Below are 14,736 nucleotides of genomic sequence, written 5' to 3'. Positions count from 1 at the left end.
GATTGCCGCCCAATTCTTTGGCCTATACTGGTCCTGGCTTAAGACATGGCTCAAGCTGACATAAGGTATTGCCTTGAAACCCCAGGGTAGGATACTGCACCCTTCATCCATTTCCAACAGTAACTCCTGGTACTTGAGTGTGAGATTGTCAAATGCCAACTCTTCAGATGTGCAAAAGTATATCTCGAATGTTGGCCATTTTAGGGCACCTTAAATGAGTTTACAATGGCGTGAGTGTGAACAAGTGCGTCCATCTGTGTGTAAAGACAGAGGTAAGGACACTTGTCTCACCAGAACAAAAGAAAAACAGACTGTTTGCTGCTTTCAATTTTATTTTGCGTGTATTTTTCTGTCGACATTGTGTGTGCAGTTTCCAATCGCAACACAATGGGACTCATGCACATATCAACACTTCTGTAGATGAAATGCCCACGATGTCCTAATGGAGCTCTTCTCTGCTGCAATCACAATAGAAAATGCAGTGAGAGGGACTTCATTACTTCATTACTTCAACAACAGAAGTAAACCACATCGATAGCCATTGACCATAAAGTCATTTCCCGATTTGGAAACTCTCCACCAAAACCCACATAAAGATCTGATTGCGGGAAGCTCAGATCCATGATCACATCAGGAATGCCCAGCAAGCCTGCTGGATCTCCTCTGGTCTGGAGATTCACTTTGAAACTGCTGCTCTACACTATATATGAAGACGCCTCCTCACTTTGTCATTTGTTTATTTATGATACAAAGTGAGGCCATTCAGCCCGTTGGGTCTATACTGGCCTCCATATCATGGCTGACAGCTGGAAGTGAAATTCGATGACATTGGCAACAATCAATTCAAACTCAAGGGAAAAAAACACAGCGCACTCTGACTGGTATTCATGACCTCCCCACCGGACCCATCATCTGTCCAGCTGCTATCTCTCTCCACTTACCCCCTCAACCACCACCAATGCTACACACCTCCTGCCCCATCTGTAGTTCTCAGATGGACCTCGGCCACCATTTCCCAATCCACAAAATCATTGTGGAAGCAAGTCATGCTTAATCCCAAGGTCCTATCTATAAAGATTTTTGCAGTAGACACAAACTTTGTTGCAATCTCATCCATCTCACCCAAAAGGGCACCCCAGTGTTAAATAGTGTGGAGGCTAAAGATATCTGATTTATTTTGAAATGTTCCTATTTTCATTAAGATCTCAATTGTATTTTGAAAGTTCCATTGGTAGGGTAGGCATGCAACATGCGCCTTAATTTAGTTCAACAAAGAAACTGACAAGTTACTAAAGAACCTCTTAATCTGAAAAAAAATAGCCAGAATCTGCAGGGCACTCATTTGACTTTCATTGAGGAACCGGCTTCTCTAAATTATACTGAGGAAGTGAGAGCTTCAGTCCCATCAGGCCCTGTGAACTTCCCTACTGCTTACTCCCAGGCAGGAGATAGTTTACTGATTGTCCAGATGTCCTCTGCCCCATTCAACCCAGGAGCTCCTTGCATCTAGATTGGGATGTAAACAAGACCATGAGTTTAAAAGAGCCCATGCCTCCTGTTGGGGACGGGATAAAGGGTGTGAGAGGCTGGGAGTTCTGATGCATGCTCAGGACTCAGAACTGTTCCAGAGCCGCTGTCTGAAGAAAGCACAGAGAATTGCCAAGGACAAACTGCACCCCCTCCACACACACCTGGATCTCTTGCCATCAGGCAAGAGATATCGAAGCATCAAAGCCCGGACTACGAGGCTGCTAAACAGCTTCCTACCACAGGCTGTGAGGCTGCTAAACAGTCACTCTGCACCCACAGTCACTTGACTTGACTCTGCGGCTGGCACGGACACTTTAATAACTGGCACTGGCCACTCAATCAGCGGCCCCGGACATTTTTTATGATTGGTTTACTGTATTTTAACATTGTGTTTTTTTTTTACCTGCTTTTAACTATTTATACTGTTCCATCAGGGACTGGATTGTTTTTTTTAGTTTTATTATGTGTGAAGTGTTTTTAAATTTCATGTGCGAGGCTCCGCTATTCACTGGGAAACGTCTTTTCATTTTGCACTGTACTTGTTGCTTGCAAGATGACAATAAAGGTTGATTGATTGATTGATTGACCAAACCTCTCACCTGAAGCTTTTATTGTGGACTCCTTGTGGACAAAGTTTGTATATCAAATAAATTGACTAACTGGGACAAAAGAGTGGACACAGTGTGTGGGTCTGCAGCCAGCACGTCTATCACTCCAGCAGATAAACTAAGCTCTCTACATCCAAAGGCAAGAGAATTGGAACTATTTATCTGTTGATATGCTAAAATAAGGCAAAAACCTTAACATTTAAATGTAGGTCAGCTATATATTTCGGGAAACGACATTACAATCTGCCTGATCATAAATGTGGCAATGTTCAGTGTGATTTGAAGATTGTTGATGCAATTTGGATGAAATAGCTTCGTTGAAGTGCTCTGACCAGTGTCTGGTCTCTTGTTACAGGAACGTCACCTCTTGCAGCAGAGGTTACAGGAACACGAGGAGCACCAGTGGCAGCTCAGACAGAGAGATGAACCAGACGCACGGAGCGATGAGAGGTGAAGATAAATCAAATCCAGCGCTGCATTGTTCACAGATGTGCAATGGATTCTCAAACCTCAATTAGATTTCTTCTTCTTTTTCGAGGAAGACTACTTATTTACAATCTTAATTATCTCAACAATGTTGTATGAATCAATTCCCAATGCGTTACTATAAACCTCTCTCCCTCATGTGGGTCCCTCACGTGCAGTAACATTTCTGAACAATATTTATAACGCTGGTACTTCCAGATAACACTTACCTCATTTTTTTAATAGTTAAATAACGTTGTAAAGTATAATGAAGGGAATGGCTCTGATTGGCCACAGGGTTGCTTCGATAAAATACTTTTTGCTCCTCAGTGATGGATTTGAATTCTCTCTGCTGCCCCATTATAAAGTTCCTTATTATGGCCTTGAGCTATTCCACACAGCTCGCAACCAATAAATACTTTTGAGTGAAGTCACTCTTTTTGAGGGGGCAATTGAGACCCAGGAAAAATGCGCCTAACAGGATCCCAGAACTAGGAATGTTGCACAGGTTTAGTTTCAGGTTAGTTTGGAGTTGCAGCTATTTGGAAACAGGCCCTTCGTCCCACCGAATCCAAGCCAACCAACATTCACTCACACACTATGATGTTTAAGAATGAACTGCAGATGCTGAAAAATTGAAGGTACACAAAAATGCTGGAGAAACTCAGCGGGTGCAGCAGCATCTATGGAGCAAAGGAAATAGGCAACGTTTCGGGCCGAAACCTGAAGGGTTTCAGCCCGAAACGTTGCCTATTTCCTTCGCTCCATAGATGCTGTTGCACCCGCTGAGTTTCTCCAGCTTTTTTGTGTACCTTGTGATAATTCCATGTACCCATTATTGCACCTTTTCCCTTGATGATGTTGTTGAACAAAAATCTATTAATTACCTGGTCAGCTGACCAACCAGCCAACGAAATATCAACTGACATTTGTTGTTAACTTCTTTCCTCTGTGCGTGGAAGCTTTTCCCGCTGGCTCTAATCCTAAAACACTGCCTCCTGCTCCTAACAGAATATTTTCTTTCACTTGAAGTTTGCTTACAGTCCTAGAGACACACAGCACTGAAACAGGCCCTTCGGCAAAACTTGCCCATGCCGACCTGGGCTAGTTGCATTTGGCCCATATCCTTCTAAATCTTGTCTAACCATGCATATGTCCAAATGTCTTTTAAATCTTGTACCCCCCCCCCTACTACTTCCACGTGGAAGCTCGTTCCATATACCCATCACCCGCTTGTGTGGGTGAAATGTTGCCTGTTTCCTTCACTCCATAGATGCCGCTGCACCCCCTGAATTTCTCCAGCATTGTTGTGTTCCTTCACTCACACACTAGTTCTGTTCTGCACACTCAGTACAATTCACAGATGCCAATTAACCTACAAAACTTGCACGTCTTTGGAATGTGTGAAGAAACCGGAGCACCCATGCAGTAACATGGAAAATGTACAAACAAACTCTGTACAGGCAGCACATGGAGTCGGGATGGAACCTGGGTCTCTGGCGCTGTAAGGCAGCAACTCTACACTGCTTTGCCTAGTTAATATATAGGGTATAGTGCCATCCACATGTCTCCTTCCACTTCAGCAAATAGATGAGATTGGGGATGGGAATGGGAATGGGAATGGTAAGGATAGGATTTATAGTGGGGAAGAGACATTATTCTGAGTGATTCTGTGCATTTTCCAATTGATAAAACTGGCAGTAATTTAGCTGCCACTTAGAGACAAGGTGAGATGTGGAAAGAATGTGGGAAGGTTTCAATGAAGTACAGCAGAGATTCATGAGGCTCCTGGTTAGATGGGCTGGTGTTAACCTCTAGAGTTAAAGCGCATACCACTCCCTATGACACACATAAATACAAAACATAAAGAAGTCGGGATGATGGCAGAGAGCGTTTGAACCACAGAAGGAAAGGAGATGAAATTATGGCTGTGGAATAAAGCATTTTAATTTAGATAGTTCAAACACGATTGTAGTGGGCATCAGAACATTAGATGGAGTCTGATCTCTTTATCTGCGAGTGCATTTCAGCCCTTCGTAATACAAACCATTTTTAAAGGATACAAATTTCTCTCTTCTTCCCTTCCTCCATCCCTTCTCTCCTTCCTCGCTTCTTCCCTTTCTCCCTCACTCTCTCTTTCTCCCCTTCTTTGTGCCATCGTCTTTATTTCACTCTTTCTTTTTGTCACTCTCCTCGTTTCTCTCTTTCCTTTTTTCTTTGTCCCTCTTTGGGACCAGTTTCTATCCCTCCCTGGGAAACAAACCCCTCCGAGGAATACTAACTCCTTCAAGGAGATTGGAGACCCTCTGGGCCTCTTGCACCTTGCTCCAATTATTTAATTGGAATTTTGCCTATTGACTTTGGCGATCGCTAATCAATCATTTTGCATTTCACGAGGCACTTCAGTAATGGGGAGGAATGTGGGGGCAGAGCAGGGGCAAGCTCGCCAGCCAGCAGATTTATGGTCTTGTGGAAACCTCTGCATTATTTGACACAATTTCTGTTAACTCTCGGCGGTGTCAGGTCCCAGAGAGCGGAGGAGAAAGCTGCCGGTCTGCGGGAAAGAATCCAACACTTGGACAACATGGTACACTGTCAACAGAAGAAAGTCAAAAACATGATTGAAGAGGTGGGGAAAAGACAACTGTTCATCAGTTTGAAGCATCACTGCATTGCATATTTGTTTTTTTTTTAAACTCTCATCAATGTTACATAATATGCATTAATAATACTTGCATCCATGCGCTTTGGAAACAGTTCAAACCTCAGCTAAATTCTTTGAACCCTTTGCCAAATTATTTCCATTTTGTGCATATGAGAAGCATTGTAGAGGGGTTAGTCCATGCTGATTTTGACATGAATGGTGTTGATGGGGTCTGCAAGGGGCTGAGAGCAAATCTCATTTATTAAACATGTTGGAATTGAAGGTTATTATTACATCTACTAAAGACTGGCTTCTGTGCTGCTTGCTTGAAAACAGATCATTCATCTTCTTATCGCTTCAATCCATGCCTTGTGAATGGTTTTAACAGGGCAGGGGTTTTTTTTAAACATTACCAGACCGCTGCTTTTTGCCATTATGAATCAAAACGAGAGCTGTTATCCTGGGAGCTGAGCAGAGGAGATCTGGCCAGCAGGAGGAGCCGTGCTTCTGCACGTTAATGTTCCTTTCTGAATATAAACCAAAGTGTGTTTTTGTGCTCATTCCATTTCTCACAAGGATTCAGTGCTGAAAGCCACTTGTTGCCATGCTTGTTTATTCATGCAATACGATATGTCCTGACCTTAGGTGCACTAAAGAAGGTAATGTTGAGCAACCAAACTGAGGCTCTGCGTTCCCTCTGCGCAGGGTACTCCCACAGTGCTGATAAGTAGGGAGATTCAGGATTTTGGCCCGGGTACAATTAAACTAAGGTGGTACATTTCCAGTTCAGAATGGTGTGTGAGATTCAGGCAGGCCTTGCTTGTGGTAATTCCCTGTTTCTGCTCTCCTTTTCCTTCATGGTGGGAGATATCATGGTTTTGGGAAGAGCCATCAAATGTTTAGTGCAGAGTGGTAAAGGGTAATAGGAATGCATGGTTAAGCTGGTGGATGCAGTGCCACTCAAGTGTTGATATGGAAATCATGGATTTACCTTTCAGCCCATGCTTGATTATTGTCAGTCTTTCTGCCTCTGGCTGTGTGTGCATTGGTTTACAGCAATTGCCCTGAGCAGTGGTCAGCCAACATCCTACTTTGTAATCATTTACCAGTGAGGTAGCCGGGAATGTTTGTGGCTGAGGCTCTAGCTGATACACCCAGGAAAATCAATGCTAAATAAGAAAAAAGAAAGCAACATGATGTGAAACTCTCGAGCAACTGCAGATCACAGTTGGTAATAATACTCACAAATCCTATAGCAAGATACGAGGAGAAGATTTTTACCAAATAACTTTTATTTTTACGAGGATGTTTCCGTCTCCGCACCAGTTACCTTTGGGATCTTTGGTGCGGAGTCGGAAGCCGGTAACGGAAATGGGGTCGAAAATTACCCATGAATCTGCCCATGACCGTCTTTGTCGTCGAGTTTCTATCTTGCTTGCTATAGGATCTTTGATAATACTGTTAATCTCAATGCTCTACTAAGACTAACATTTCTGCAGTAACATTGTTCTTTTTTGTTCATGAACTCCACAGATTGAAATCCTTAAGAGTAAAATTCAACACAAAGATGCAATTATTGAGAGCATGGTGGATAGGATTTCTTTCTTGGAAGCTGAGGTAAGGTCATAATGTTCACATACAATTAATTCAAGAACATATTCTCTTTTTATTGACACCTGTACTACATCGCCTTTCCACAGTCAAATGGAAATTGAGAAATTTCTTCAACATTATTTTGTTTTAATTGCCACTTACTGTGCCTTCAAGTCACCCCACCAATCAGAGAATATTTTTTAACTAACTGAAGCCTTCAAAGAATGTTCCCCTTCAATTAGTTAATTGGTCTTTCTCTAGATCACTTACAGTAGTGTCCCAAAATATAATGTTTAATTCCAATCTCTTTTGGGAATTGGGGTAAGGATAGGCATCTCAAATGGGCTCATTGAATTAAGTATTCAAGTATCCCTAGTATGTGTAGGATAGTGTTAGTGTGTGAGGATCGCTGGTCAGTGTGGACTAGGTGGGCCGAAGGGCCTGTTTCCATGCTGTTTCTCTAAACTAAACTGCTCTCAACTAAAAGTAGCAGAGGTCAGGGTTGAACCCAAGTCGCTGGACTGTCAGGCAGCAACTCTAACAGCTGCATCACCTCCTATTAGTGATCATACTATTCCAATATCCAAGTAGATTTTATACATCATTAAATCTTAGTATCGTCATTAATAGGAATAGGCATAAAGTACAGTAGAAAAGTTTAAGCAGAAATTAATCAGTAATGTTAAATTCCATTAACAATATTCAAAGTAGGATCAGTACTGTAGGGTTATACATTATATAAATGTAATATTGTAAAATAATATTGCAATACCAGCAGACATCCTACAGCATAAATTAAATATTAAACTGAAATGGCCACCCTAACTAAATGGCCAGCCATCAAACACCCAGCCTTTTTAATACAAAGTGTTCATTTATTGATTTCACCACACAATTGTGCACATCCTTAATTCACATGTAAAGTGTCCCCACCAAGGACATGTCTGTTGTTTTCATGATGTTTTACTTGTGTATTTGATTTCTAGAATAAAGAACTACAAGACAAATTGGACTACATGTTGTCACTGGATCAACGGAGAACGGTGCAGACCAGGGAACAAGCTGTGACTTGTGATATTCCCATCAGGTAACCAATGACACTTCCAGCTCCACTTTCTCCTCAATTTTGAAATCGGCAGAAAGCAATGCTACAGGGGAAGTTAAAAATTAACATCTGAAAACCTTGCCCGACGTTGGCTATGCAGGTTCTAGATGGGGTGCGATTCAGGTTTGGTATGAACAGGGTGAGAAAGGACAGCTTGATGTATCTTAAGGTGAATGTGTGCCTGTGATACCCACACCAAAACCCCCTTAAACACCTACCTGTGTAATAAGGAACTGCAGATGCTGGTTTACACCAAAGATAGACAAAATGCTGGAGTAACTCAGCAGGACAGGCAGCATCTCTGGTTTTTAGAAGGAATTCAGACGGGTCTGAAGAAGGGTCTTGACCCGAAATGTCAGCCATTCCTTCTATCCAGAGATGCTGCCTATCCTGCTGAGTTACTCCAGCATTTTATGTCTATCTTCCCTGTCGTTATCAATAGTGCCATGCTGAATTACTTCCCCCTACTTTTAGAAGGAATGAAAGATATGGCACTTACATGATTCATTCAGAATGTTCTAAAGCACTCTTCAGCAAATGAAGTAGAACTATTGTTTCAGTGGAGGGAATGCAGCAACCAGAATGTGCATGGCAAATCCCTGCATGCAGCTGGGATTCTGTTGATGAGGACATCACTGCCCCTCCTTGAAATAGTGTCTAGGAATATTTTAATCAACCTGTTCAACACCTCATTTGACAACAGAGCGGGGAAGAGTCATGTTGCACTGGAGAATCAGTCTAGATTTTTGTGTTCAAATCTCAGGACTGAGTTTAAACACAACAGTGACAGGGCTTTGCACACTGATATGCAAAAAGCTGGTAAAATTATTTAAAATGAAAAGCACATTTTGAAACATAAATAGAATATTGTGCAGACATACAAAAGATAACCTCAGATCATGTGCCTGAGCTGGCTCTTTGAAATGACCATCCAACTAATCAAACTCCTATTGTTTCCTTAATATCAGGCAGCTTTTTTTTATCTCTTCAATTATATAACCAATTTCAATTCACTTTTAAAGTTATGATCTTCTTTTCCCCCATCCATCCACGCATTGTTTTCCAGATCAGTATAATGTATTGTGTAGAATCATAGTTATTCAGCTGTAACACAGGCCCTTTGCCCCCACTCATCCATCCTAACCAAGATGTCTCCTTGAGCTACTCCATTTTCTTGCATTTGGTCCACTTCCCTCTAAAACTTTTCTATCCATGAACCTGTTAAATTATTTTTAAACTTGTAATTGTACCCACCTTTACCACTTCTTTAGGTAGCTCATGACATATTCCCACTGGTAGATGAACCAATAATTGTTTTTTTACACATTCTTCAGTTGCTTTGCTAACCATCGAGAATCTCTTTGTCCTCGGATTAAACCTCCTGCCACTAAAAACAGCTTCTTTGATAAAAAAAATGCTTCATAATTCTCAATTTCCAGTCAATCAGTCAATCTGCCATCACTTTTCTCTGCTCTGAGGAGAATAGTAGCTTCTCCACATACTCCACGTCCCTTTCTCCCCCCTTTTACTATTCTACTTAAATCTCTTTGGCAGCCTCTCCTCCCCTTGAACTCGCTGATGTGCAGGACTACACACAGTCCACTAACTGCAGCATAACCGGGGGCTTCTGAGCATTTGACAGAACTTTCTTGTCACTCTACACCTGTGAAGAAAACAAGTTAATTATACGGAATGGGCTAAAAAAGGCTGCAAGTATAAAATGCTACCAGGAGGGTGGCAACCAAGGAGAGAACGTGGAAACCAGCCAATCAATAATATATATTATTGTAGTAAAGTAGCAGAGATCTGGTAAAAAATCTCACTGGCAGGTTCTGAACTTCTTGCCCGCAGCTTGGAGACGATGCTTGCATTATTTGGGCTTTCTCTATGCAAGGTGCTTTGTTTACACTTGGCATTTTCATGGCACTCCTATGGGTTGTGATTTTACAGAGTGTCCACATGGCAGAAACCTGGGGTTTTGGCTTTAGTTCAGTTTATTATTGTCATGTGTACAGAGGTACAGTGAAACGATGTTTGTTTTGCGTGCTATCGAGTCAAAGACTATACATGAATACAATCAAGCCATCCACAGTGTACAGATAAATGGTGCAACATTTTGTGCAGGATCTATAATAAAGGCCACTCATGTGCTGCAGTCTGGTATTGAACCTCTTTTTCCGATCAGATTCAGAGGGCATTCATTGGAAAATGGCAGGTACCTTCCGTAAGGAGGCAAGCCTATCTCTGATGACCTGGCTGCCATTTTAACCTCTGCTTAAAGCAGGGAACCACTGTGGTTCTCCAGCATGTTGTAGAGATAGGGATGAGCGGATAAGTCCCAAACGGTTACGTTTTTTAAAACGTTTATTTTTTACTTTCCTTTTGAAACATGGATTAAAAGTAGTTCTCTTCTGGACCCTGTTAGAAACCACACCCATTCCATTGTGAGACTTTCCTTAACCACCCTCCTAAAAAAGTTAACCAACCTGACCTGCTGAGCAATTTTATTCTCTCACTCCCTCCACCAGCCAACAGTTCCTTCTGATCAGTTTTGTGTAGTTATTACCCAAGAGCTTGCAGTTTGGGCCTGAGTTTGGCTGTCACACCCTGAATCACACCCCCAGTTAAGGCTATGCTTCTTTCTCTCAAACATTTGTGTGTGGATGAAAGCTGACAAATTTAACCTTTGCAATTTGTTGCTAACAGGACTCAGCCAGTGAAAAACAACTTCAAAGCATCCACGCCATACATGAGGCTGATGGAGTTGAGTCTACAGAGACAGATACCCTGAATGACTTGCTCTTTTAACAATACCTGCAGTCAGCTGAATATGTGGGACTATAAAACGGAAGCATTGTTTCGGCTAGTTTGCCAGTGCTGCTCAGAAGTTACAGTATTTGGCATGAAGGTGATTCTTTATTCCAAAAGTGCAATGACATTTAAAATGAAGGATAATATTTCTCTCCATCAATCCACACACACCAGGCACTTTGTATTGTGTGTGAGATCAGCAAAAAACAATATGCAATATTTATTATCAATATTTTTTATTACAACTTTTGTGCATTTATTTTGGTTCAGGAACTAAAGCTAACTATTTTTATCTAAGGTGATATGTAAATGCAGGAAAACAATTCTTAAAGGGGTTGTACAGAATTATTCTTGACAGTTAAATGCTGTTTTTGTATTGACAAAGAATGTCGGTTATTGTTTTATATGCTACTGCCAAATGATTAATGTTACAATTGAATGTGATGCCACTGCAGTTCTGATCCATATATATCTGTATAACTCGCTATTAATTATGAGGTTAACTTATGTTTTAGATAGTACCATGGAGTGCACATGCCTTACAGTGCCAGAGACCCAATTTGATCCTGACCTTGGTTGAAGTTTGTCTGGAGTTTAAATGTTCTCCCTATAACTGTGTGGGGTTTCTCTGCTGCTCCGGTTTCCTCCCATATCCCAAAGAGGTGCGGTTTTATAGGTTAATTGGCCTCTATAAATTGCCGCTAGTGTACAGAGAATGGATGCTAAAGTGGAATAATGTAGAACTTGTGTGAATGGGAGATTGATAGATCACAATGGGGCGAAGGGCCTGTTTCCATGCTGTATATTTCAATCAATCAAAAAAAGCTTAATGAAATCTTACAGAAGGGAATTTGACAGAGATCGGCTATGTTACCTCCAACTGAGACTTGATGGGCAATATTCCACAAGGAGTAAGAAAGTAGGCGGTTTCCCTTTTAATAAGGAATGAGTGGAATTTTTTTCTCGCCGAGAGTTGTGAGTCTTTGGAACTCTCTTCCCCAAATGCCAATAGAAGCAGAGTCATTGAATACTTTTGATAAGCAAAAGGTACTTTTCTGGCAGAAGGCAGGAATATTAGGTTGAGAATATAGTCAGATAAATCATTATCATATTAAATGGCAGAACAGGTTCAATGGGCCGAGTGGCCTACTCCTGCATTGTTTAAAATGAAGCTCAAACACGTGACCTCCCACCACTGAAAGATCCAAGCTGTCTGAGAGATAAAAGGTTTGATTGGTTTTAAAAATAATAGTGAAAAGAGAAAATAGATGGGTGCATTACTGTGCGATGAGACTAACTTCAAATTCATCACTGTGGCAGAAACTTGGTTAAGTCACTGTGACATCAGTTAGGCTAAATATGAAACAAATTGGTCATATTGCTTCTTTAGTGGTTTAACATCAGGATGCTAGAGAAGTATAAAGGTGCATCTAAACAAAGAAATGGAAATTAAATCTAACTCTGATTCAACGATACAGTTAACAGATCCTGTCAGTTTAATCAAAATAACTTTTTTAATAAAATTACTAATGTAGGCTTCTGCTGTTTACAGCCATTTTATCAATGAAATATTTATATACGCAATTCCAATGAAACAACATGAAAAGAGTTCATGTGTTCAACGTTTTAGATTCGAGTGTATAATAATGTTGCTGAAGGTAGACAAAAATGCTGGAGAAACTCAGCGGGTGAGGCAGCATCTATGGAGCGAAGGAAATTGGCAATGCTTCGGGTCGAGACCCTTCTTCAGACATGTTGCTAATGTAACTTTACACAGAAAGTCAGAAATCTTCGGGCGCTGCTATTGAGATGAAAGCAGCGAAGATGCCATAAAATGGAAGTGAGTGAACAGCTGAAATCTGGTTTAAATTAAAATCCAATGTGGCTTGGGGCAGAATGAATGAAAACAGAAGCAGTTTAAGGAACCTCTCCTGAGGTAAACGGTGGAGTCCAGTCTGGCCATTTATTGGGTCACGTGGGGTTTAACTGTGTTCCATGCTGACCTACCATTTAGCATTATCCTTAAAAAAGCCGCAGCTTATTTGAGTTTAAAAGCACATTACCTTTATTTGTTTGATCAAAGGAAAGGATTTGCATTTGTTTAGTTCTTTCACAAACTTAGAAACTCCAAATGCATTCTACAATCAATGCAGTGATTCCTGTAATGCAAAATTCTTTGCAACCAAGACAAAGATCCCACAAAATTTAAAACCAGCTAACCTGTTCATTTTAGTGATATAGGTTGACAGGCTATCTGAAATTGTTGAATTAATGTTGAGTCTTGGCTTATCAAGTCTCAGAGTGCGGCAGTCCCTTTAGTTCTATTGTGCACTGAACTGTAGACTTGGTTTATGTATTCATGTTCTGGGGCTTGAACTATTAACTGACTCGGGGAGGAGAGTGCTACCAATAAGCCAAGACTAGCAATTCACTGATGAAAAGCCAATGGATAGGAATTCAGGGGAACAGTTGTCCTGTTCCTGGTGCTGAAAGTGGTCAGCTTCAAGAACTGCCTGAGAAAGTGCTCAAGGCAGACACACTCACAACATTTAAGAAGTACCTGGATGAACATTGGAATCACCCAGGCACAATCGGCTACAGACCAATTGCTGGGTACTTGTTGGTTGGCATGGACATGGTGGGTCGAAGATCATGTTTCAGTGCTGGATGACTTTATAATCCAGTCAAATGGACTCCATCAGTGCATCAATGTGACCACAGACGAGCATTGCAAAAAATCTTTGAGCATAATTATTGAAAAAGTAGACTCTGTTACATATAACATTCAAATGGAACAACAGACAGAATTTCTCAAAGAAGATATTTCCCATTTCTGATTTAGCCAGAGGGGTTTCTTCATGTAAACCATAGCTGATCCCTTTTATATGAGCGTGGCATCACACTTGGAAGAAATTGGACCCTGTGCGTGTTATTCCAGCTTGCTTACTGACGTCACGCTGCATGCTTCATTTCTCATATTGTAAATTTTACAGCTGTAGAGCTGGTAATGAAAATAAGGAAATTTTTCCACCCTAGACATTGTTACAGTTAGTAAGAACAGGTGGGCTAACTGTTAACGAATGCTGGAAATCTCAACACATTTAGATGTGTGTAGGCATCCATTTCATACATGCAGAAACTTCCCACCAAATTCCTGATGCATTTGCATTAATTAGGCAGAGAGAGCAGGTGCACATTGAAAATTCCCACCAAACTGCTATTAAATCGGTACTAATCACCAGTTAGAGTGAGGATAGATTCATTCAAAGCAGCAGGAGTTGGCCACAATTTTCTTGTGAATTTACGAACTTGCTTTTGGGCTCATTTTTTCTCCAACAAGGTAACCATCAAATCATATGTGTACATATTAACAGTCGGCAATCATTATTGCTTGTTTTGTGAATTCAATTTGAATCACTTATAAATTCAAATATACTGGGTTCAATAGAAAGAGTTCAATGAAAAGATTTATAACCATTCTTTAAATATCTAGAATCTGTACATATCTGTATCCAACAGCTTGCAAATGTCTATAAAAACCAAAGATACAACATGATTAATAAAAAGCAATTGGAATTTTATAATTTCATTAACAATGTTTTACTTTTCATGGTTTTTAATATCAAAATGTTGTTTTGACGTTTTAAATATAAATGAAGATTTAATCTAACACTTCCTCATATGGTTGTGTATTTTTTTTCCCCCAACATGAAATAAAGAATCGAAGACGTCAACTTAAATGTCACAACAATTTCCTCAGTTTTTCCAAAACTTTTCTCTATTTGACCTTTATTTTCAGCTACTTTTTCAGAATGTCAAGATTTGTCTGAGGTCTCTCTTCTATTCTTCATTGAGTAGAAATCAGCCCAAAGACCGACAAACGTTGTAAAAAAAAAAAAAAAGAAATATCATTTAAATTTGGCTAAAAATCTTTTCAGATTCAGATTCAACTTTATTGTCATTGTGCAGTGTACAGTACA

General features: G+C 40.5%; 1 protein-coding gene across 1 annotated transcript in view; it reads left to right on the top strand.

Annotated features, from left to right (window-relative positions):
• The window catches only part of LOC129712642 (myocardial zonula adherens protein-like), a 48,943-nt gene extending 34,517 nt beyond the window's left edge, over nucleotides 1-14,426 (top strand). Inside the window, exons 9-13 of the mRNA XM_055661223.1 lie at nucleotides 2,494-2,588; nucleotides 5,127-5,232; nucleotides 6,781-6,864; nucleotides 7,827-7,927; nucleotides 10,652-14,426. Coding sequence (XP_055517198.1) covers nucleotides 2,494-2,588; nucleotides 5,127-5,232; nucleotides 6,781-6,864; nucleotides 7,827-7,927; nucleotides 10,652-10,736 — 471 coding nt within the window. The 3' untranslated portion in view covers nucleotides 10,737-14,426. The remainder of the gene's footprint in view (nucleotides 1-2,493; nucleotides 2,589-5,126; nucleotides 5,233-6,780; nucleotides 6,865-7,826; nucleotides 7,928-10,651) is intronic.
• Nucleotides 14,427-14,736: the final 310 nt, after the last annotated feature.

This window comes from Leucoraja erinacea, chromosome 33, assembly GCF_028641065.1.
Source record: "Leucoraja erinacea ecotype New England chromosome 33, Leri_hhj_1, whole genome shotgun sequence".
In the NCBI taxonomy this organism is placed as follows: Eukaryota; Metazoa; Chordata; class Chondrichthyes; order Rajiformes; family Rajidae; genus Leucoraja; species Leucoraja erinaceus.
The sequence above is the reverse complement of the archived record's forward strand: the minus strand, read 5'-3'. Positions and strand labels throughout refer to the sequence as shown.